This window comes from Balaenoptera physalus (genome assembly GCF_965194825.1).
Source record: "Balaenoptera physalus genome assembly, chromosome: 1".
Classification (NCBI taxonomy): Eukaryota; Metazoa; Chordata; class Mammalia; order Artiodactyla; family Balaenopteridae; genus Balaenoptera; species Balaenoptera physalus.
The window spans coordinates 175,555,346-175,577,784 of NC_138882.1; the positions used below are offsets into that span (position 1 = coordinate 175,555,346).

Here is a 22,439-nt window from a genome sequence, read left to right on the forward strand (position 1 = left end):
GAGTTCCACTTCACCCAGCATTCTAGACTCTTGACATAATTCCCCCAGATGGTAACAAAGGCCTATACACCAGCCTCCCCCATTCCAAATTCTCACCCTTCCTAAAACTCAACTGTAATCGTTACACTTGAGTGATCGACTCCCCTGGTCACTCACTCACTCCTTATTGAGAACCTTCTATGTGCCAGGCCCCAAACCCTTCCATGGCTTCCCACTGCCTGCAGGATAAAGTCCCAGCTCCTTGGCATGGCATTCAAAGCCGTCATCACCAACTGCCCAACACAGGTGATTAATGTGGGTTCTGGAACCTGACCTTGTGGGTTCAAATTCTGGCTTCTACCACCTGCATGACCCTGAGGTTACTTCATTTCTCAAGGCTTCAGTTTCCTCATCTGTGAAATGGGGATAAAAGTAATGTACCTCATTGGGTAGCTGTAAGAAGCAAGCAAAATAGTGTCTGTAAAATACATATACCTGGCATGTAACTGGCCCACAAACAATCCCCATTATTACTATCAGGCCCTATTATGGAGCTAAATTGAACCTGAGACCCTGAACAGACCAGCTTGTTTCACATCCCCTCGCATTTGCACCGTGGCTCCTCCTACCAAGAAAACCTTTCCTGCCTGGTCACTTTGGCAAACCCCTGGTCTTCTTTCAGGACTCAGTTCTAATGTCATCTCCTCTGTCTACACAGTCTCAAGTCCTTTCCTCCCTCCTCTGGGCCTCACAGCACCGAGCAAACTGCAGATTAACTCAGGGAGGAGCCATGACTTGTCCAGCATCATCTCCTTGGCACCCAGATCAGGGTCCAGCATGTAGCCTGTCAAATGAAAGCTCAACCCAGCAAAGAGAGCAAGGAGGCCAGAGCAAGTTTTTTTTGTTTTTTGTTTTGCCACGCCATGCGGCATGCAGTATCTTAGTTCCCCGACCAGGGATCAAACCCATGCCCCCGGCAGTGGAAGTGTAGAGTCCTAACCACTAGACCGCCAGGGAATTCCCCAGAGAAAGTTCTATTACTCCCATTTTTCAGACGAGGTTCAGAGAGTTGAGGGACTTACCTGTGGTCCCTAAGACATGGGGCCATGACCCAGAGTCATGTGGCTGCAAGCCTGAATCCCTGATGAGGGAGGGGAGGGGGTGGTGGGTGCACCCAGAGGTGTGCGCTTACAGAGCAGTATCTTGGAGGATTCAGGGGGCTCCACAGGCCCTATGTGGCTGCCTCCAGTCCAGGGGTCTCTGGCTTGGATGCCATCCTCATGGAACCCCATGCCTGTAAGAGCTGTTGCACAAGGTCTCTAGAGGGGAATGGGGAGCCCTGGAGAAAGGACTGGAAGTGCAAAGAGGACCACAGGTGAGCTTCCCCCCGTTAGAGCCAGGGTCCTGGGAAGCCAGGGCTCATTTGCCCCTCTGGCCTGACTGCTGCACAGATGGTGGAAAGAACACAGGTCTGCAGCCACAAAGACACAGCCACGAATGCTAGCTCTGCCAGCCTCTCACTCTGACCTTGTGTCTGTCACATTACTTCTCTGAGCCTCGGTTTCCTCATCTGTGCTGTGAGGGCAGGCCCATCTTGTTCACAGCTGTACCCTGCTGCTTGGATTAGTACTTGTCACATGATAAGTGCTCAATAAATATTTGCTGAATGAATGAATGAATGAACGAAAGAGGACAATGATACTGACCTTGCAGAATACTGAATGAAAGACCTTGTCTAAAAAGTCTGGTACAGGAAAGGCCTTTTGGCCTCTTGGAGGATGGAGACCCACTCTCCTCCCTCTTCCTCAGAGAGCACTACTCATGGGGACAGCTGCGGAGGGCCTCCAGACCACTGTGCCCCCTCCCCAGAGGTCAGAGTTGGGTTTCACCAAGCATCCTTCCTTCCCACCCAACCAGATCTGTCTCGGGAAGAGGGGCCAGGGCAGCGTCTGGAGAGGCCGGGCAGCAGATGGACAAAGACAGCACGTGCCCCACAGGCAGGAAGCAGCCCCAGGAGTTGGGTTCAGAGCCCAGCACTGGCAGCCCTGCACGCTGCTGGAAGCTGGGGGCCAGGTGCCAGGGCCGGCTGGTACCACCAGCCCTCAGCAAAGCCTGGACAGGAGAGTCTGCCAACATCCGGAGCCTCTCTTGGAGTACCTTCCACCTGGGCCAGTTTGATCCCAGCTCTTCCCTGTCCTTAAGCCTCCCCCAACTAGGCTGGAGACAACAAGAGATCTGGGTTCCAATTCCGACTCTGACATTAATTCACAGGCCAGTTCTCTCTGAGTTCAGCTGTTCCATATGAAAATGGGGGTAATAATCCCTACCTTGAGAAGTTGTTTTGAGAGTTGTTTTATTTTAATACAGTAACAGCGGTGAAGTGGGGTGGGTGGCATATAATGAAGCTCTGTACACAGCGAGGCTGGGCCTGGGGTCAAGGTTACTGCTTTCAGCAAGGCCAGGGAAGGCCCAGGCAGAATCGTCAACCACACTTCTAATGGGTTTACTCCACCTGGGCCACACCCCAGACAAGGCCCTGCCTCCCAGCAGCCCATTTTCGGCAGCGTCATGGGGAGGGCAGGGCAGTCCAGATCCCAGGCCTCTGCCAAATGCCCCCGCCAGCCCCTCTGCCTGCCTCCTTCCTGGCCAGGAGCCAGCGGCAGCGCCTGTACCTGCAGGTCAGGCTGCTGTATCACTTACATGTCACCTGGGCTAAGAACAGCGAGGCCCTGTTCTCCAGTGAAAACAACCCAACCCGTGCCCTGGCTGCCCCATGGCTCCTGTTACCCAAACAATAACACCCAGTCGCCTGGCACCTCCACGGAGTGGGGAGGAGGAAAATGGGCAGTGGTACTCGGGACTCTGTACCCTCTCAGGCCCAGAAAGCAGAGGCCAGAACCCAGCCCTGGCCATTGGAGAAGCAGAGGCCCAGAGAGGCTAAAGACTGACTGAGGGTCACACAGTGTTTCCAAGGTGAAGCTCCTAGAGAAATCACAGCCCCCCGAATCCTAGGAAATAAGCCAGTCTCTTCCTCTCAGAGTTCAGCTGCAGCAGTACTAAAACTGAGTTGAGTTTCCTGTTTAAACCTGGCCCCTGCCCCAGGATTCCCCAAAGAGAAACAGGAAGTAGTGCCCTGGACTGGGAATTGAGCTCCTGGGTGTCTTTCTTCCCTACTAGTATAACCCATGGTAAGTCCTCAAATTAAATCTCTCCCTGGCCCCTCCCAGTCCGCCTTCCTCTAGGGAGGCCTAGGTCTCAAGGGTATGCCAAGGCAAAGGAATCCACCTCTGAGCACCTCCCCGACCCTCTGTGCCCCAGTCCTTGGGGGGTGGGCTGCGGTGGATAGGGGCTGCAGAGGGCAGTGTTCCTCACCTCAGAGGGTGAGTCAGCGAGAGAACTTCTGAACTGAGCAGGGCCCGTAAAAACCCCATGGCAGGGATCCCAGAGCAATTTACTCCAAATTGCGCCTTCAGGTTGGCTACCTAATCCTGCCTTGCGCCCACCCTCCAATAGCCAGTGTCAGCCATGACCATCCCTTTAAAGGGGCAGCACACCCTGGGTTCTGGGGACCAGGGATCCTCACTCTGATCTCAACCTGTGGCCCTGAGAGGCAGGGCACTTGGTGGTTGCCCCAGTTAAGAGAGGGCAGAGGAGGGGATCTAAGCAGGGGCTCCGAGCCCAAGCCAGAAGAAAATCACCTTGGCTCCCAGGCTCACTGAGGTTTCCATACCCTCCCTGCATATCCCCACATCCCCTCTGGAAAGGCGGTATCACCTACCTCCTTCCCAGAATGAGGCTGAGGGAAAAGTTTTTTTTCTCCATCTGCTGGCAGATGGGCTTGACCTTGACCCTGGGAGTCAAAGGGCACAGGAAGAGCTGGCCTTCTGCAAGCTTATGGCCTAGCACCACAGAATCCTCAGAGGGCAGGAGGTGCTTCTGGGAGAGGCTAGGCAGGCAGAGGCCAAACTCTCCAGGGGTCCAGTCCTTCCTATGGAAGGGTGCAGGAACCAACGTCCTCCTCATCTCCAGGCATAATTTTCACAACGTCTAAGGGCTTTTCCCCATTCCCTTCTCCCCAGCCTGGAGCAGGTGACACAGGTGTCCTCTGACCCTAGGCTGAGGCAAAGAAAACCAAGAGTTTCAGTCCCAGACGGGCGGTGTCACCCCAAATTCCACAACTGCTAGGGTCAAGAGGGACAATCCTTCTAGGGTCAGAAGCCGAGAAGCGGGAGCTCTTGGGGTAGGGCGCTGGGAGACATCAAGGAGAAGTGGGGGGGGGGGTCCCATGATCCTTGTCTCTTGTAGAATCCGAGACATCTGACACCCCAGCCCTGGCCGTCTGCCCTAACGAAGGAAACTCCGACAGCTCCCGGTACAGGTCCTAGGTGTGTGGGGTGAGGCGGGGATCAGATCTCAGCGCACCACGGGATCCCCTCTCCGGGCTAAGGGGTTTCTCGGCGCTGTGGCGGAATTGTCCCTCGCGCACACACACCCGGGGCAGAAGGGGGTGGAGCCGGAGAGGGAGCAAGAGATCGGAGGGCACTCGCGTCCTCGCGGGCGCCCGCAAGGCTACAGAGGCGCCGGGGGCCGCCCCGCCCCTGTGGGGACTCGGGCTCGCCGGCCGCCAGCGCCCGTCCCCCGCCCAGCTCACTCACCTCCGGGTCCAGCGGCACCAGCTCCATGAGCGGCCAGGGCTCCTTGAGCTGGGCGAGCGGCATCGCGCCGCCGCTGGGCGGCCCGCGCTCCACCGGCGGCCCGGGCCGCCTCGCCTCCCGGGTCCCGAGGTCCCCGGCTCCGCGGCCCCGCGCCCCCTCGTCCCCGCGCCCCCTAGCCCCCACGCCCCCGCCGAGACCCTCTCGCTCTGGCTGGGCCGTCCGCGCCGCCGCCGCCGCCGCCGCCGCGGCACTCGCACTTCGGCTCCCTCCGTCACCCGGCGCCGCCGCGCCCATTGGCTACCTGCGCGAAGGGCGGGGCCAACGAAGCCCCGCCCCGGCCCCCGCGGCGCGGCATTCCCAGCGCGGACCCCCCGCCCCCGCCGCGAAAGGAGTGCGGGCCCCGCCTTCACCGCGAGCCCTGGGCCCGCGCTCTGCTCAGCCCAGAAGAGGCCCTCCTGGCTCCTCCCTCCCAAACCTGGTCCCCGGAGGGGACCACGCCAGGGCCACCCATCTCCCCCACTCACCTCGTTTGGAATAGCTCCCCAGATGTTCCTTCTCCCCCCAGCGGGGGCTGTTTCCCCCTGCCACACACACAAACACACACGCGCGCACACACACACACACACACACACACACACCCAATACCCAGGCAAAGGCTAGCAAGGAGCCTGGGCCCTACTCCCCCCATTACAAGGCCCTAGGACCCCCCAACCCCGCCCCGGAAGGCGACACTGGGATCTTTTGCGCCCCGGCTCCAGGTAGGGTACAAGTCTTTCGCCACCATCAGGACCCACAGTGCCTCCAAAGTGATGTCTTAATACGCATGTTTTGCTCTTTTCAAGCCGTCTCCCCCGAATCTCTCTCAACTGCAGGCCCAGCTCTGGGCTCATTTGGGCTTGCGCCCCCTCTGAGGAGACCAGGGACCAGGTTCCCAGGATTGACCGACACTTGGGCTGCACTTGGAGTGCAGGGAGGCCAGGGAGAGAGATTTCCCCCGGAGAGATTCAGCCTCCGTCTAAAGAGGTGTTAACTGTTCAGGTGTGATGAGATTTATTCACGCGTAGGGGAGTGGAGAGATGGGCTTTCGGGTTTCATGGGTGGGGAAGAATGTCCATTTGCAAAGCTGCTCTAAAGCAGGATTGTTTATCAGAAGCCTTCTTCCGGTCAGGCTTCACCAATATATGATCTCCTTGGATCCTGACCACCACCTAGTTTACACATCATAAAACAGCCTCAGAAAGATAAGGTGACTTACCCAAGGTTACACAGCAGATGGGGAACAGACTAGGACTTAAAAAAATCAAAGTCAATGAGGATTTCTCCTAAATCCAGATGCTCCTGTTATTCCATCACTTTCCAAGGGTAGCACCTCAGATGTTAAAGTGAATTTTTGAGTGGAAAAGACTTTGGAACCGAACAAATCTGGATTTGAATCCTAGCTCTGCCACCTCCTTAACATTGGAAAACTCATTTCATGTCTCTAAACCTGTTTCCTTATCTGTAAAAGGGGAATTATTAATACAATTCCAATCTTTCAGGTATATCCTGAGGACTAGATTTAATTCAATAAATATTTATGGCTATATATTACAAGCCAGGCCCTCTTTTTGAGCATGCATTATAAACCAGCCCTGCTCCTTGTTCCTCTGGATATAGCAATGAACAAAAGAAAGTCCCTGTTCTCATGGAGTTTACATTCAGTCTGGTGTGATTAGATAAATTATTAGAGCTAACATTAACATAGCACTTACTATGGACCAGGCACTATTCTAAACACTTTACCTGTAAACTCATTTAATCCTCACAACAACCTTATGAGGTAGGTGCTGTTATTATCTCCAGTGTATAGATGAGGAAACCAAGGACAGAGAAGTTAAGCATTTCATTTTCTGGGTCCCTCCAAGGTCACACAGCTGGAAAATGGCAGAGCTGAAAGACAACCCTGGTAGTCTAGGCCCAGTGTTCATTCCTTTTTTTTTTTTTTTTTTTGGCTGCATTGGGTCTTCATTGCTGCGCATGGGCTTTCTCTAGTTGTGGCGAGTGGGAGCTACTCTTCATTGCGATGCGCCGGATTCTCATTGCGGTGGCTTCTCTTGTGGAGCACGGGCTCTAGGTGTGCAGGCTTCAGTACTTGCAGCACACGGGCTCAGTAGTTGAGGTGCGTGGGCTTCAGTAGTTGTGGTGCACGGGCTCTAGAGCGCAGGTTCAGTAGTTGTGGCGCATGGGCTTAGTTGCTCCGCGGCATGTGGTTGCTCCATGGCATGTGAGATCTCCCCGGGCCAGGGATCGAACCTGTGTCCCCTGCACTGGCAGGTGGATTCTTAACCAGTGCGCCACCAGGGAAGTCCCTAGAGTTCATTCTTTTGTTCACTCACTCTATTACCTCCTTAATGAGGGCTAAACTGGAGGCAACCTGGGCCAAAGTTGGCAGCTGTTATTGACATCAGTGTTAGTATCAGTTGCCTGGAGCCAGTTTCCGATGCCCCAACTCCTGCTGCTCAGGGCTAGCGTTGTAATGTTTAGACTAAAAATTAGACGAAAAAATGGTTGTTGTTTATCTGAAGTCAAATTTAACTGGGTGTCCTGTTGATTTGCTAAATCTAGTCATCCTACTCAGGGCTCAGAACAGATTGCACACAGGTGCCAAATATCTGGCTGCAAGCTGGTTTAAGTTAAACTTGGGAAGAGACATTGAGACCTAGAGAATGAGGGCAAAGGACTGCTGGGCGAGGAAAATGAGGTGGATGGGTGGGAGGGGCATGGGTGAGAGGAAAACTGGAGTGATTCTACCTTCAGTCTGCCCCCTTCTTGGGGCTCCTGGTCTCTTCCTTCCCCTTCTTACAGGAAAGGATTCCATATCAAGTGCATCATCTCAATTTAAGGACCCAGTAGTGACTGTGCTTTCCTATGAATGTTTCACTTCCTGTGTCCTCTCTCCCAAGAGTATTGGGTTATGAGAGGGTTATACTGGAAAAGGGGGTTGCCCAGAGGACACCTGGGCCCTGCCTGGGAGCTTGGGCAGGTCAGCTTGCCCATCACTGTTGAAGGGATGTTGCAGTCACTCAGCAGAGAGCTATAGAGACCAATCATAGCCTACAATGTGCTGATCCTGCTGCAGCCTCAGCTCACAGTTTTCTCTGTTTCTCTCTAGGCTGCAGCCGCACTGACTTTCCTTCAGTTCTACTGCCCCAGGGCCTTGCTCCTTGTTCTTTTTTGTTTTTTTTAACAGAAGTGACTCACTTCTGTGGTTTTTCTTTTTCTTTTTTTTTTTTTTTTTAAATTATTTATTTATTTATTTATGGCTGTGTTGGGTCTTCGTTTCTGTGCGAGGGCTTTCTCTAGTTGCGGCAAGCGGGGGCCACTCTTCATCGCGGTGCGCGGGCCTCTCACTGTCGCGGTCTCTCTTGTTGCGGGGCACAGGCTTCCGACGCGCAGGCTCAGTAATCGTGGCTCACGGGCCCAGTTGCTCCGCGGCATGTGGGATCTTCCCGGACCAGGGCTCGAACCCGTGTCCCCTGCATTGGCAGGCGGATTCTCAACCACTGCGCCACCAGGGAAGCCCTTTTTCTTTTTTTTTAAATTAATTAATTAATTAATTTATTTTTGGCTGTGTTGGGTCTTCATTTCTGTGCGAGGGCTTTCTCTAGTTGTGGCAAGCGGGGGCCACTCTTCATCGCGGTGTGCGGGCCTCTCACTATCGCGGCCTCTCTTGTTGCGGAGCACAGGCTCCAAACGTGCAGGCTCGGTACTTGTGGCTCACGGGCCCAGTCGCTCTGCGGCATGTGGGATCTTCCCAGACCAGGGCTCGAACCCGTGTCACCTGCATTAGCAGGCAGATTCTCAACCACTGCGCCACCAGGGAAGCCCTTGCTCCTTGTTTTTGAAACTGTCTTCCGTCTTCCTCAAGCCAGTTTATCTCCACAATCACTTCCTCCAGGACATCTTCCCTTACCTGCCTGTTATATACACTCATGGCAGTGGATACTTCTCCTTAGTGCTCCTCAAGGTGTACTTTTACATTTGTTTTTGTGATTACCTGATTAACATCTAGCTCTCCAATTAGACAGGAAGCTGTGAGAGGGCAGTAATCGGGTCTTGTTGGCTCTTCATTGTCTTCCTGGCACCTGACACACTGCCTGGCACCTAGTAGGTGCTCAAAGAGGCTAAGTGATATGTACAACATCATCTAGCTACAATACAGTAAATCTAGGACTCAGACCCAGGCAATCTATCCTCATGCTCTGAAATGCTACACTCTGAGTCGTGGATAAATGCTAGCTATTATTATTATTCATAATGGGGTGAAAACAGGCTGTTCTGGGCAGTCACTTGAGGTGTTTGTTAAGGGAATGACTCATAAGTGTGAAAGGGCTCTGCTGGACACAGTGAGGTTCTTATTCTGTACCTTGTGGAAGAGGTTATTCTGGCATGAAGCAGGGGGCTGAGCTGACAGGGTGAGCGCTGGGTTTTAGGTCCTTCTACCGCAACCTGGGCATGTGCTTGCTATAATGTTCAAGAGCACAGGTTCTGGATGGGCCCTGCCCCACAGGAAGAGAGTCTGTCATTATTCTTTCTTGGCCATTCAGTAGAGGAGGGTCTTGGCACACGTGTCTCCTGGCAGCAGGTGGAACAGCATGAGGGGAACAATCATAATGGTAGTTCCCTTTAACAAGTGATTACAAAATGCCAGAACTTGGGTCAGCATGTAAATAGTAATCATCATCAACTATGACAGCTGATTGAGAGAGAACTATGTGACCTGCCTGGCACTGTGAGTGTTTTAGAGGCAAGAGCTCATCCAGTCACCCCAACAACACCATGAGACAGAAATTATTGTCCCCATTTTCCAGATGAGAAAACTGAGGCTCAGGAGTGATGAGATTGCCCATGGTCCAAAAGCTAGTAAGTATTACAGCTAGGTTGGGAACCCAATTCTCTCAGACTCAAAATCCAGTGCTCTTATTCACTTCACTACACTGTCAGCCCAGAAGGGGCTTCACGGGTACTCAGTATGCAGAGGTGGGTAGTGGTGAACAAGTAAGGGGGTGGATTCTCTTGTCTGCCCCATCCAGGTCTGAGGGATGGAGGTGCTTGAAACCCTGCTGTAGCTCCCCCATCAAACAAACTTCAAACAAACTCCAAGGACTTTGCTGAGCCTGCAAAATCCCACAGGATCTGGCCCCCTACTCCCCCTGCCCCCTCCTCTCCTACCACTCACTCACTCACTGCCCCCCTGCCACCAGGCTTGCTGCCTGCCCACTGACATGCCACATACACTCCCACCTCAGGCTTTGCTCCTGCTGTGCCCACCACCTGGAACGTTTCTTTCTTCAGCTCTCAGAGTTTGCTCCCTCACTTCATTCGCACCTCTGCTCAAATGTCACCTCTTCAGAGAGGACTGACCCTATCTAAGATAGCTCCCCATCGATGGTATCATCTTATGTTATCTTTTTTTCATGGCATGCCTCTCTACCAGGGATCATATTGTATATTTACCTGTTTGTTTATTGTTTGTTTCTCCCACTAGAACAAAGCTTCATGAGGTAGGACTTGTCTATTTTGTTTATTGCTATCTCGCTGGCTACAGCTGACATATGGCAAGCCTTCAAAATATGCTTGTGTGGGGACTTCCCTGGTGGTCCAGTGGTAAAAAAAATCCGCCTTCCAATGCAGGGAACGCGGGTTCGATCCCTGATCGGGGAATTAAGATCCCACATGCCACGGGGCAACTAGGCCCACGTGCTGCAACTACTGAGCCCACAGCGCAACAACTGGAGAGCCCACATGCCACAACTGCGAAGCCTGCGTGCTCTGGAGCCTGCACGCCACAACTAGAGAGACCACCCACTGTAACTACTGAGCCTGCGTGCTCTGGAGCCTGCTCGCTCACCAAAACTAGAGAGAATCCTGCACGCCGCAACGAAAGATCCCACATGCTGCAACTAAGACCCGACTCAGCCAAAAACAAATAAATGATAAATAAATAAATACTAGAAAAAAAAAGTTTCCTACTCAAAAAAAAAAAAAAAGAATGAGGCCAAGGGAATTCCTTGGTGGTCCAGTGGTTAGGACTCCGTGCTTCCACTGCAGGGGGTATGGGTTCAATCCCTGGTCAGGGACTAAGATCCTGCAAGCTGCGTGGCACGGCCCAAAAAAAAATAAAAAAAGAATGAGGCCAAGAGCTAGGACAGCTACCTAAGGCTGTTGGTCAAGCTGTACAGGTTTCTGGCCAGACCAACCAACTCCTTCAGTCAAGTTGTGCTGAAGAGGTTGTTCGTGAGTTGCACCAACTGGTGGCCTCTATCCCTTTCCCAGATGATCCGGAAGATGAAGCTTCCTGGAGGGGAAGGCAAAACAGCTGTGGTTATAGGGACTAAAACTGATGATGTGCATGCCCAGTAGGTGCCCGAACTGAAGGTGTGTGCACTGCCCCCGGAGCCACATCCCCAAGGCCTGGGGCAAGATCCTCACCTTCGACCAACTGGCCCTGGACTCTCCCAAGGGCTGTGCCACTGGCCTACTCTCTGGTAAAGGCCAAGAGGTGTACAGGCATCTCGGCAAGACCTCAGGAACACCAAACCCTACGTTCCAAGGGCTGGAAGTTCAAGTGCACCAGAGGCCGACAGGCCAGTTGCCACTACAAAAACCAACCCCAGATCCTGCCTTGTTATTAAAAAGATTTTGGATGCTGAAAAAAAAAAAAAGAAGAAGAAGAAGAATGAGGCCAAAGATAGGGTAGTCAGAGAAGAAGAGGAAAAATGGGAGCATCCAGATGGGACAGTCCCAGGGCTACTGGAGAACTAGCTAGTGGGCTCCTCCACTGACCTGGAGACAGGGACAGGGGTGGGGGGAACAGAAGCTTGTTGCTGCTGGTTACAGAGAATGGGAGCTGGAAGTAGAGGTGGATATAGTAGCAGCAAGAGATGGGAATGGAATTGGAGGTAGAGGGGCAGAAGAGGAAGCAGTTGGTCTTCAACAGATACTTATGGGCAGCTATGTGCCAGGCAGTGTTCTGGGCACTGTGGACACAGCAAAGGAATACACAGAGAGGGTCTCTGGCCTCTAGAATAAGGGTGGGTAAACTATGAATGGCCTGTGGTCCAAATCTGGCCTCTTTTTATGTGCCTATGAGCTAAGAATGGCTTTTACATCTTTAAATGATTGAAGAAATCAAAAGAATATTTCATAATGTGCAAAAATTATATGAAATTCAGATTTCAGTATCCATAAATAAAGTTTTATTGGAGCACAGCCACGCTCCGTTTACGTATGGTCTAGGGCTGCTTTCACACTACAACAGCAGAGTCGAGTAGTTGCAACAGAGACCATATGGCTGAGAAAGCCTAAAATGTTTACTAGCTGGCTCTTCAGAAAAAAAAATTGTCAACCCCTGCTCTAGGAACTTACATTCTCTTTGGTTAAACAAGCAGGTAAGCTAATTTCAGAGTGCTTCTGAGGACAAGAGCCAGCTGGCATCAGTAGTTTCTCACACCCTGCTTCTGCCTCAGCCACCTTCCCCTGGAAGGGAAGTGCTCCATCCAGCTGGGATGTAATACAGCAGCAGAGGAACTGGGGTCATTGTGATCAGCCCCCTGCTTCTGGGCCAAGAGGATCAAGACTTGTCCTGGAAGAAAAAAGTCATTGTCAGTGATTTGCAAAGTCCAGCACCCACTGGTTCCCCTTCCCCTAACCCAGATCCTCAATCTAGGAACAACTTGTTTATGACTTCAGAGGAACATCATCACCTTTGTCATCAAGGCCTGCCACCTGTGTTCCTGCCACTTGTGTGCAGTGCCTTCTTCTTTACAAAAAGTCTTCTTCCACACTACCTCATGGAGCCCTTATGGGGTAAGGCATGGCTTGGGGTTATTGTTCCCATTTCACAGATGAGGAAACTGAGACTTGGAGAAATGACCTGACTTACCCAGGGTCACATAGCTTGAAATAGCTTGCAAAGCCAGAATTAGAAAGTAGTGCAATGTCAGCTTTGGAAGGGCCTTTGGGACTGTCTCATCCAGAGATAGGAAACTGATGGCCTGAGGTGGAGGTGAATCAGTTAAGCGTGGTGGCCAGTCCTCCATGTGCAAGAAATAAGGCATGCATTGTCTGTAGAGAAGTTTAAAACATTAATGAAACTGGGTGGGTCTGCTTTTTTTTATCACTGTGCCCTGGCAATTCTAAACAATGTCGTTGGTGATAAAATCCTCCCTCCTGAAGAGATCTTTCTTGGTCTAAGTTCTAAATAATTGCCGCGATTATTATGGGATATATATATATATATATGCTTCAAATTAGTACATTTTATCACCTAACCTTTAATAACATATTCTACATGGAAGCTAATTTGAAGAACTCCCAGTTACACAACTGGTGCCAACATATACCTTCAATTTGAGAGCTCATAGCAGGTCAGCGTCATTGGAGCTCACACCAGGAGCGTTCATGTCCCCATGTCCCTGCATTTAAACAGCAGATTTGAAATCAATGGTGATAGCACAGTGATTGTAAAACTGTTACTGTAGTTCTGTCATTCTCTGTGCAAGTCATTCTCTGAACCTGCCAAGTTGCCTTTTTTAGAGGCATTGCTTCATGTGTGTGTGTATGTACCTTTTTGTTAAAAAAATACATTAATATAACCATAAACTGTTAGTCCTTTACTTTTTTCCCATTTGTACTATAATTTTTATTTTATTTAAAAAATTTTATTGGTCTGAGTGTATATATGAAGTTCAATAAAAGCAAGTTTTTACTGTCTCTGTTGCTTTTCTGCCATTATTATTATTTGTTTTATTTCATGATTATTATTGAAGATAACTCTTGTCATGTTGGGATTAAAAAAATGATCTTTTCTACACAAACTACTATATATAAGATAGGTAACTAACAAGAACCTACTGTATAGCAGTAGGGAACTCTACTCAATATTCTGTGATAACCTATATGAGAAAAGAATCTAAAAAAGAATTAATATATGTATAACTGAATCACGTTGCTGTACACCTGAAACTAACACAACATTGTAAATCAACTATACTCCAATAAAAATAAAAATTTAAAAGCATTTTTTTTACATTACCAGAAAATCTAAGAAGAAATTCAAGAAAAATAAAATTTGATAACTTGGAAAAAAAAACCACATTCTGGGTGTCAGACACACTAGGTTCACCATTGGCTTAAAGACAGAATAGGACCCACAATGACATCATTATCTTCTTAATTATAATCATCATTATTTTTTTATTGAGCACCTACTTGGTGCCAGGCACTGTTCTAAGGTTGGACATGTATCATCCCAGTATTTTCCCCATTCAACAAATATTTATTAAGATCCTACCATGTGTGAGGCACCATTGTAGGTGCTGGTGATATGGCAGTGAACAAAGTCAAATGCCTTCTCTCTCTTACCCGTGAACCACTGGGCCTGGAGGTGGGATGGGTGTTCTCCTTGTGCACCATCCTATTTTAAGAATCAAGCCAGGACCCCACAGACCCAGGGTTAGGGTGAGGTGAGTTAAGGCCAAGTCACACAAGTGCAAGGTCATATCCTGTCTTCACTTAAAATGTTGCTATTTTGGTCATTATGGACTTTTTTTTTTTTTGCATTACTTTTTTTTCTTTTTTTTAAATTTATTTATTTTTGGCTGTGTTGGGTCTTTGTTTCTGTGCGAGGGCTTTCTCTAGTTGCGGCAAGTGGGGGCCACTCTTCATTGCGGTGCATGGGCCTCTCACTATCGCGGCCTCTCTTGTTGCGGAGCACAGGGTAGAGACGCACAGGCTCAGTGGTTGTGGCTCACGGGCCCAGCTGCTCTGCGGCATGTGGGATCTTCCCAGACCAGGGCTCGAACCTGTGTCCCCTGCATTGGCAGGCAGATTCTCAACCACTGCACCACCAGGGAAGCCCTTTGCATTACTTTTAACTTTTGAAAATATATCTTGATTGTTGAGTTTTTTTGGCACCCCCTTAAATTTTGCACCCAAGATGATTCCTCATTAACCTCATTCTGTTAACCTCTCCCTAGTCCTGTCCTTGCTCATGTGATCCTCACAACAATCACGTGAAGTAGGTGCAATAATTACCCCCATTTTACAGATAAGAAAAGTGAGGCACAGAGAAGATAAATGACTTGCTCAAGGACATACAGTTAATTAAGTGGTAAAGCTGGTGCATGAACTTCTCTTACTTTAGAATCCATGCTCTTAACCCTACTTTACATTTTGTTTAGTCCATACAGGCTGCTAAATATCTCAAATAACTTGCCATCACTTTAATTTAAAATTAAAAATACAGCACAGTGCAGTCCGCAGCCCCTCAGGACCGGGGTCGGGTTGGGAGACCCCTTGGTCCTGGGACACGGGGCGTGGCCAGAAAGGCAGCAGCCCCCTCACCTATCACACAGCACACATTGGTGGGGAACCTGGTGCTAAACCACTCATAGATGACCTGCTTCTGGGTCAGGGTTTCCTACATAACAGAGCAGCTCCCTCGCTGGGATCTATTGAAAGTCAGCCCTGGACAGAGGGTTTGTAAAAAGAAGGTATTAAAAAAAAAAAAAAGGAAGAAGAAAATTTAAAATACAGCTTTCCAGCCTCTTTAAAAGTCAGGCCAGGGACTTCCCTGGTGGCGCAGTGGTTAAGAATCCGCCTGCCAATGGAGGGGACACAGGTTTGATCTCTGGTCCGGCAAGATCCCACATGCCGCGGAGCAACCAAGCCCATGCGCCACAACTACTGAGCCCACACGCCTAGAGCCCATGTTCCGCAACAAGAGAAGCCACCACAATGAGGAGCCCACGCACCTCAGTGAAGAGTAGCCCCCGCTCCCCGCAACTAGAGAAAGCCCGCGTGCAGCAAGGAAGACCCAATGCAGCCAAAAATAAATAAATAAATTTATTTAAAAAAAAAAAAAAGGCCACCTGGGCTCAACATTCCAGTTTTGTGACCAGCAGCAGAATGGAGTGGCAGCCTCTCTCAGATAAAGCAAGCTCATCAGATCACCACAGTCTCCACCACTATTATCTCACTGCCTCCCCCATTTCATTCACTTGCTACCTGTCTGCTCCTGGGGGCGTTTAGATTTGGACCCCTAATCTGGCCATCTCACAGATGGAAGAATCCAAGCCCCAGAGAGGAAGAGGTTTACCCAATTCACACAGCACTTGGAGCCTGGGCTCCAAGCCAGGCCTCACACATCCCTTCAGTGACAAGAGACACTTGTAACTTTACACTTGATGGGAGCTCAGAAAGGGAGTTCCCAGACAGATCAAGCTAACTCCTATTTGCTGAGCACCGCCCAATTTTTGCCTCCAAGGTGGGCATTTCCACATCAACATCTCAGGTGGCCCTCCCAACAACTCTGGCAGGTCAGCCTTGACAACCTCTACCTTACACGTGAGAAACTGTTGCTTGGGAGGTTAAGTGACTCTCCCAGGATCTCACTGCAAGCTTGTGGTAGGTCTAACTTCAGTTAACTAGCTCTTGACATAAGACCAGAGGAATCCACCTCCTGCTCTCTCCCTAAGACACCCTCTCTGACTCTTACTAGGATTTTCTTGGACTGAGGCTGGAGTCTCCGCTGGCTAAACTTACTCTCTTCCAGAAGGATTCTAACACAGGGCAGCCGGAGAGCCAAGCTGGAGTTGTCAGAAATACCGACTATAGGCCAAGCATATGCTAGATGCTTTTCACAAAGCTTATATATTCTTTGTGTTTATCTGCATCCTCTAAATTTTCCACAGTGACTATATTTTACTTCCTATACAAGGAATTGCTTGATCTAGGCCTGGAAATGATTCTACTGAAAGTTTGGGGAAGTTGAGGATATTGGTCCCCAGCTTGCAGTTAAGGAAACTGAGGCTCAGATGGATGGCCCAAGGTTACACAGGTAAGAAGTGATGGAATCAGGATTCTGTCCGAGTCCAAAGCCTGTGCTCTTTCTATTCCACAACTCTGCTTGCCCTTTTTTTTTTTTTTAACAACTTGTTCCACAAAGGAGTTCAGGCAATTTATAAAAATACATGAAAGAAATCAAGCATTTATCCTGTCTTTCTTATACAAACTATTTCAGGAAAATCAAATAATGAATGAGGAAAAGTTATTCTTTTATTTTTTCATTTAAGTTCTATTTTTTAATTATTTTTGTAATTTAATTTTATTTTTAAAAATAATTTTTATTGAAAAGTTGTTCTTTATGGAAGAATTCCAGCTAATGAATGCAAAAAGAATGACAGAGGGACTTCCCTGGTGGTCCAATGGTTACGACTCCGTGCTTCCACTGCAGGGGGCTCGGGTTCTATCCCTGGTCAGGGAACTAAGATCCCACATGCTGCTGGGCGCGGCCAAAAAAAAAAAAAAAGAATGACAGAATTAGAAAGTCATGGGGAATTCCCTGGCAGTCCAAGACTTGGCGCTTTCACTGCCAGGGCCCGGTCCCCATTTTGCAACACCTAATGAAATAAGGGATCATCAGCAGATGCTAAAACCAACAGATAAAAGGTTGATGGGGAATTCTATAATGAAAAGAGCAGGCCAAGAGCCCTGAAACCATGGATCAATCAATAAAAATATTTCAACTAAATATGTGCCACTAGATGAGACATAATAATAAGTAGACAGCACCATCGCCAATAAGGTATTCTTGCTAAAGACATTAAACCTGAATCTAATCAAGCTCTAGATCTAACTTTCAGTTTACTGGAAATACAAGAGACAGAAGAACAAGTTAAACTACACCATCAGGAAGCAATCAGCCAAATCTTCTGGGATGTGGGAGCCTTTACAGGACAAATGCTCTGGTTTCCTTTACAAATAAATAGCATGAAAAAAAGAAAGAAAAGTGAAACTGTTATAGATGAAAAGTTACTTATGACACATATCAACCAAATGAAATGTGTGAGCCTTATTTGAGTTCTTATTGGAACAAACCAACTATTAAAGAAATTTGAACATGAACTAGGTATTAAATGATTTTAGGGAATTTGTATTAATTTTGTTAGGTATGATAGTGGCATTGTAGTTATATTTGAAAAAGCCCTATCTTTTAAAGATATATGCTGAAATAATTCCAGTGAAATGATATGATATCTGGGATTTGCTTTATAATACTTCAGAGGGAGGGAAAAGTGGGGAGGTAAGTGAAACAAGATTGGCAAAATGTTGATAATTATTGAGGATGGGTTACAGGTACATAACAGTTTATTACATTCTCTCTACTTTCATGTGTTTGAAATATTCCATAATAAAAAGTTTTTTTAAGGCTTAAAGTAAATAATTAAGAAAATTGGGACAAAGAGGAAATACAGATCCAGAAATAGAATAGTTCTGAGCTTCTTAGCAGCCAAAACAAAGAGGGAAACAAGAGTCATGATGGCCAAATGTTGAGAAAGACAGTCTCATGCCTGCAGTTTTTTGACCCTTACTCAATCATGTAAGAATGGGCCCTGGGCCTGGAACACTTCCTAACCAAGAGATAAAGAGCCCACACAGCCTGTGCTGGATTTATCACCTTGTGTGGGAGTATCTTTCCTTGTTTCAGGTGTCATGAGTACTCTTTTGTCTCTGCTTAAAGCATGTCGGTCATATGGCATCTAGCCAACCCCATGGTTATTATCTGTCCTCCTCTTGGAGGGGATAGGGTCCTTCCACTATGGCACAAGAAGGGTGAGCATAGGTGAAACGCCCTGTGTTGATCACTGGGAGAGATCCCCCGGCAATGAGGGACCAACACCCACTACTGAAGCTGATCCTGCTCTGTCTCTTCTCTATGTGAGTAAAGCGTTGTTCCATCCGGTGCTTGACTGCATTGTGTCTTCCTTGACTACTCAGATACCAAGAGGAAATGGGTAGAAGTGTTTAGAGTCTTCCCCTGGGAATTATAACTGGTGCAAGGGTACTCCACTTGACACAAAGAGATTTCTAAAACCAACAAACCAGCACAGTTTCTTGTAATCAAAGAGATTCCGGTGGTGGCAAAATTCCTACTCAATATGGCCTATCAATAGGGGGCCAGTCATCTGTCCTGATTTGGGGTATAATGAAGGACTTGCAAAGAGCTAGGGCCAACAGAAGGAGGGGAAAGAGGTGGAGAGAGGTGGACCTTGGAGGATGAGGGAAATGGAGAAGGACATGGGAAAGGCAGGGCATTCTAGGGGGAGGGTACTGGGTGAGCAAAGGCAGAGAGGCTATTTCACTTTCATAAAAGAAAAAATACAAAAAATGTATGTGAACCTGAAGAAAGCTGGTCTTTTATTTGCTCCCTCTTCGCCAAAAGAAATCGATCCAATTCCAAAAAGCACTGACAGGAAACAGAAGTCTTTACCAAAGGTCTCTGGAGGACACTGCAAAGGGATTACACGGCACAGCTCATGGCAAGACATCCTTTCAGAATCCTCCTAAATCTCTCTTCCTCAAAGTTCCACACTATTACAACAGCTCCCCAAACCTCTTCCTTCTTTCTCTTTTTCCAAATTCCTGACCACCCAAACTCTGCCAGCTCCCTCGCTCCCCTCCCTTCTCTCAGAAGCAGCTTTTCCTGATTGGGACTGGGAGGAAATTCCTCCAGGTCTCTCCACTCTTTTGCTTAGGTCTATTTCTTTCCCTCTGCCCTCCTTACAAAGGCTCCTAAGCCTGGGAAGGAGGGAGAGCAGTGCATATTTACATGTGAGTATTTTTGTCCCTTTGCCTGGAAAAAAAAAAAAGATTGGAAGGAAAGACACCCGAATGTTAACAGGAAGATGCCAGCAAAGCTTTGGAATCAGATAAAGTTGGGTCCAGGTCCTGGCTCTGCCACTTTCTAGCTGTGTGACCTTGGGCAAGCCTCACTGGAGACATTTCTCCAAACCTCAGATTGCTGTTCCGTGAATGACTTAGCATGGTATCTGGCATATAGCAAACGTTCCATAAAGTGTAGCTTACAAAATAAAGGAGTTAGTTACCTGTAGATAGTAGGAATATGGTGAACTTTATTTTGTCTTTATCCATATTTTTTGCCTTTATCAGTATTTTATTTAAAAAATTTGACAATAAGTACATATTTGTAAAAATAAAACAAAATAAAGATCATTATAAACACAGGCGTAAGATTAAATGTTTATCAGTAGAAGATCAAATGAATTATGGGGTAAGGTTTGCTGGAGCAGAGAAGAGGGCAGGGGCAAGAGAAGGCCCTGGGGCCTGACGACCTTTCTAGATGTTTGTGGCCTGTGACCCCCAAGACTTCCCCGCTCCCCCAATCTTGTTGAAACTGAAGATGTGGGGGGGGGGCTCTGGAGGGACCGCAGGGCCTTGCCGGGTTCTCAGGGTGGGACCCGCCCCGCAGCGTGTGGAGGGAGGAAGCTGCTGACCCCCAAACTCTTGGGGGACAAGCCTGAGCAGTTCCCGGAATGTGGGGGAAATGGGTGCCCTATCAGCCATCTCTATAAAAACCACTTGGGGGCCCCTATCAGCCCTCTCTATAAAAACCATCGCCTACAGAAGATCAAGCCCCAAGATTGAGTCCCAGGATTTCCTGACTAGTTCCAAGAACCCAACCTAGAAAGTGGGCGGGGTTCCTGCCTCCTCTTCCCCTCCCCACTCAGGCCCCTCTCGCTTTGGGGCCCCAGTTCAGGCCCAACCCCACGGCCAGCCCATTCAGCTCCCAAGTCTAGCCTGCCCTGCGCTCCCTCAAACCACCCCCAGTGCCCGCCCCGCCCCCACTTCTGCGCCTCCCCCCACCCCATTTCCGCTTAGTTTGCACTCCCGGCACCCCGCGCGCGCCTCGGGTACCTCCTCGGCCCGCGGGAACCCAAGCCCCGAGGCCCCGCCCCTCTGATGCCCCGCCCCAAAGCCCCGCCCTGGCACGTGCCCGCGCTTAGCTTGTTTACCTCTCAGTGCCTGTAAGGGGACCCCTATACAGGACAATCCCTGACCATATTATCAGCCCTTGGGACCTGCATTCGAAGTGTTGGGAAGGGGGTTCGCGGCGTTCAGAGAAGTTCGGAGAAGATGCAGGCCCGGAAGCGGAAGCAGTGAATGGAGAGGGCCAGAGGTCGGGGCAGTGAGGACCACAAAGCTAGAGCGCACGCCCACCTCCTTCCCTCCGGGCCGGCGCACTTGGGAGTGGGATGAGACGCTCGGTCTGGGTCCGGCGGGCTCGAGCCTGAATCTGAGCAAGGGCTGGCCCTGTACCCGCCAGGTGTGCTGCGCAGGACTGGCGGCAGGGCGGGGTGGCCCCGGGAGCCATTGTCGGGGGTGGAGGGCAAGTCAAGTGAGCTGGGAGTGCCCGGCCTAGTATCGGGAATCGAGGGTCCAGCTGGAGGTATTGAGGTGAGGTGAGATTAGGCCCAACGGCTCTCTCGGCCTGGATGCCGTGACCTGTCCTGGCAAGGGTGGAGAGCAGGAGGCCCAACCGTTGGGGCTGTGCCTCGTTAGCGCTTCCCAGGTGGGGCGCGGAGCTCGACTCTACGCCGCCACCGTGTGGCCGCAGGGAGCAGCGCCTGCCTGGACCCGGAGACTCCTCAGGGCTGGGGCGGGGGACCAGGTCCTGGAGACCTTGGGAGAGCCGCCCTTGGGGAGACTGACTTTCGATACCCTGCTCCTCCCGAGCTGGGTTCCAGGAATGGGGTTGAAGTTGCTATGGCGGCGGCGGAGCAGTCGCCGGGACTTCCTCCAGCCGCTGTGAATCCTCCTCAGGACAGCGTGGGATTGTGGTGTGGACACCCATTTTCCGCCAGCATCTTGTTGCTCACTGAATAAGGAGGTGTGGAGATGTGGATGAGAATGATCCCTCCCAAAGGCAGCAAGGCCTCCGACAACCAACCAGCTTTTCCTAAGCATCTACTATGTGAAAGGCGTACAAAGATGAATAATTAAAATAAGTAGGGAAAGCCCTCTCATATTTGTGGCTCCCCACTCTCATGAAAATAACAGGTAACTTTTAGGAAGGCTTACTGTATGCCAGACATTTACTGAGTACTTTTATATGCGTGATAACATTAAATTCTCACCACAATCCTCTAAGGGTAGGCACTATTATTCCTATCCAACAGATGAGGAAGTTTAGGTTCAGAGAAGTTAAGTAACTTGCCTAAAGTCACACAGCTAGATCGAATTTCTAAGCCTTGGCTTGACTTTTTTTCTTTTTTTGGCCGAGCCGTGGGGCTTGCAGTATCTGAGTTCCCCAACCAGGGATTGAACCTGGCCCCTGCAGTGAAAGCCCAGAATCCTAACCACTAGGCCACCGGGGAACCCCCTTGGCTTTTTTTTTTTTAATAGACTTTATTTTTTAGAGCATATTTAAGTTCACAGCAAAATCGAGCAAAGATGCAGTGTTTCCATATGCCTCCTGTGCCAACACACAACTTCCTCTATCAACATCTAACACCAGAGTGGTGCATTTGTTACAATTAGTGAACCTACACTGATACATCATTATCACCCAAAGTCCAAAATTTACGTTTGATAAGCCTTAGTTTTTAACCACTATGTCAATCTCCTACCCTAATTATAAGGCCACTTTCCTGAGCAGGGATTCAACTGGGACTTTGAAGGGTATGTAGAATTGCCAAAGAAGGGGGTAAGAAGGACATTTCAGGCAGAGAGTTGCATAGAGAAAGATGTAGAGGGATTTTCAGGGTACTTGGCAAGTTTGACTTGAGCAAGAGGCCCCAAGCTTTAGTCAATTGAGTATCAACCTCATGAAGTTTGTCCTAAGCAATAATAGCCATGAAATCATGGGTTTAGAATGAAAGTTTTATTTTTGAATCCCCATTGAAATAAATATGTTAATCTTTGAAAAATATTTGGTTATATGCCACTAAAATTATCCCTAGA

The 22,439-nt window shown here is 49.2% G+C and overlaps 1 protein-coding gene and 1 long non-coding RNA gene across 4 annotated transcripts in view; both read right to left on the reverse strand.

The window, feature by feature from the left end:
* The window catches only part of RPS6KA1 (ribosomal protein S6 kinase A1), a 35,704-nt gene extending 30,896 nt beyond the window's left edge, over nucleotides 1–4,808 (reverse strand). The window contains exons 1-2 of one of the 3 annotated variants that reach the window (XM_082463526.1): nucleotides 4,635–4,774; nucleotides 314–392 (exon numbers count right to left, since the gene is read on the reverse strand). Coding sequence is in view for 1 of the 3 variants with exons in the window: in XM_082463524.1 (XP_082319650.1) it covers nucleotides 4,635–4,697 (63 nt within the window). In the remaining 2 variants the exon portion in view is untranslated. Of the gene's footprint in view, nucleotides 1–313; nucleotides 393–4,634 lie in introns of all 3 variants that reach the window. The other 2 variants (XM_082463524.1, XM_082463525.1) reach the window with 2 other exon arrangements.
* Nucleotides 4,809–11,855: 7,047 nt separating this feature from the next.
* On the reverse strand, nucleotides 11,856–20,627 carry LOC309661691. Its single transcript, XR_014264164.1, has 3 exons — nucleotides 20,492–20,627; nucleotides 13,019–13,090; nucleotides 11,856–12,258 (listed from the first exon to the last, which is right to left on the reverse strand). It is a non-coding gene; the product is annotated as an uncharacterized lncRNA (long non-coding RNA).
* Between the last annotated feature and the right edge of the window lie 1,812 nt (nucleotides 20,628–22,439).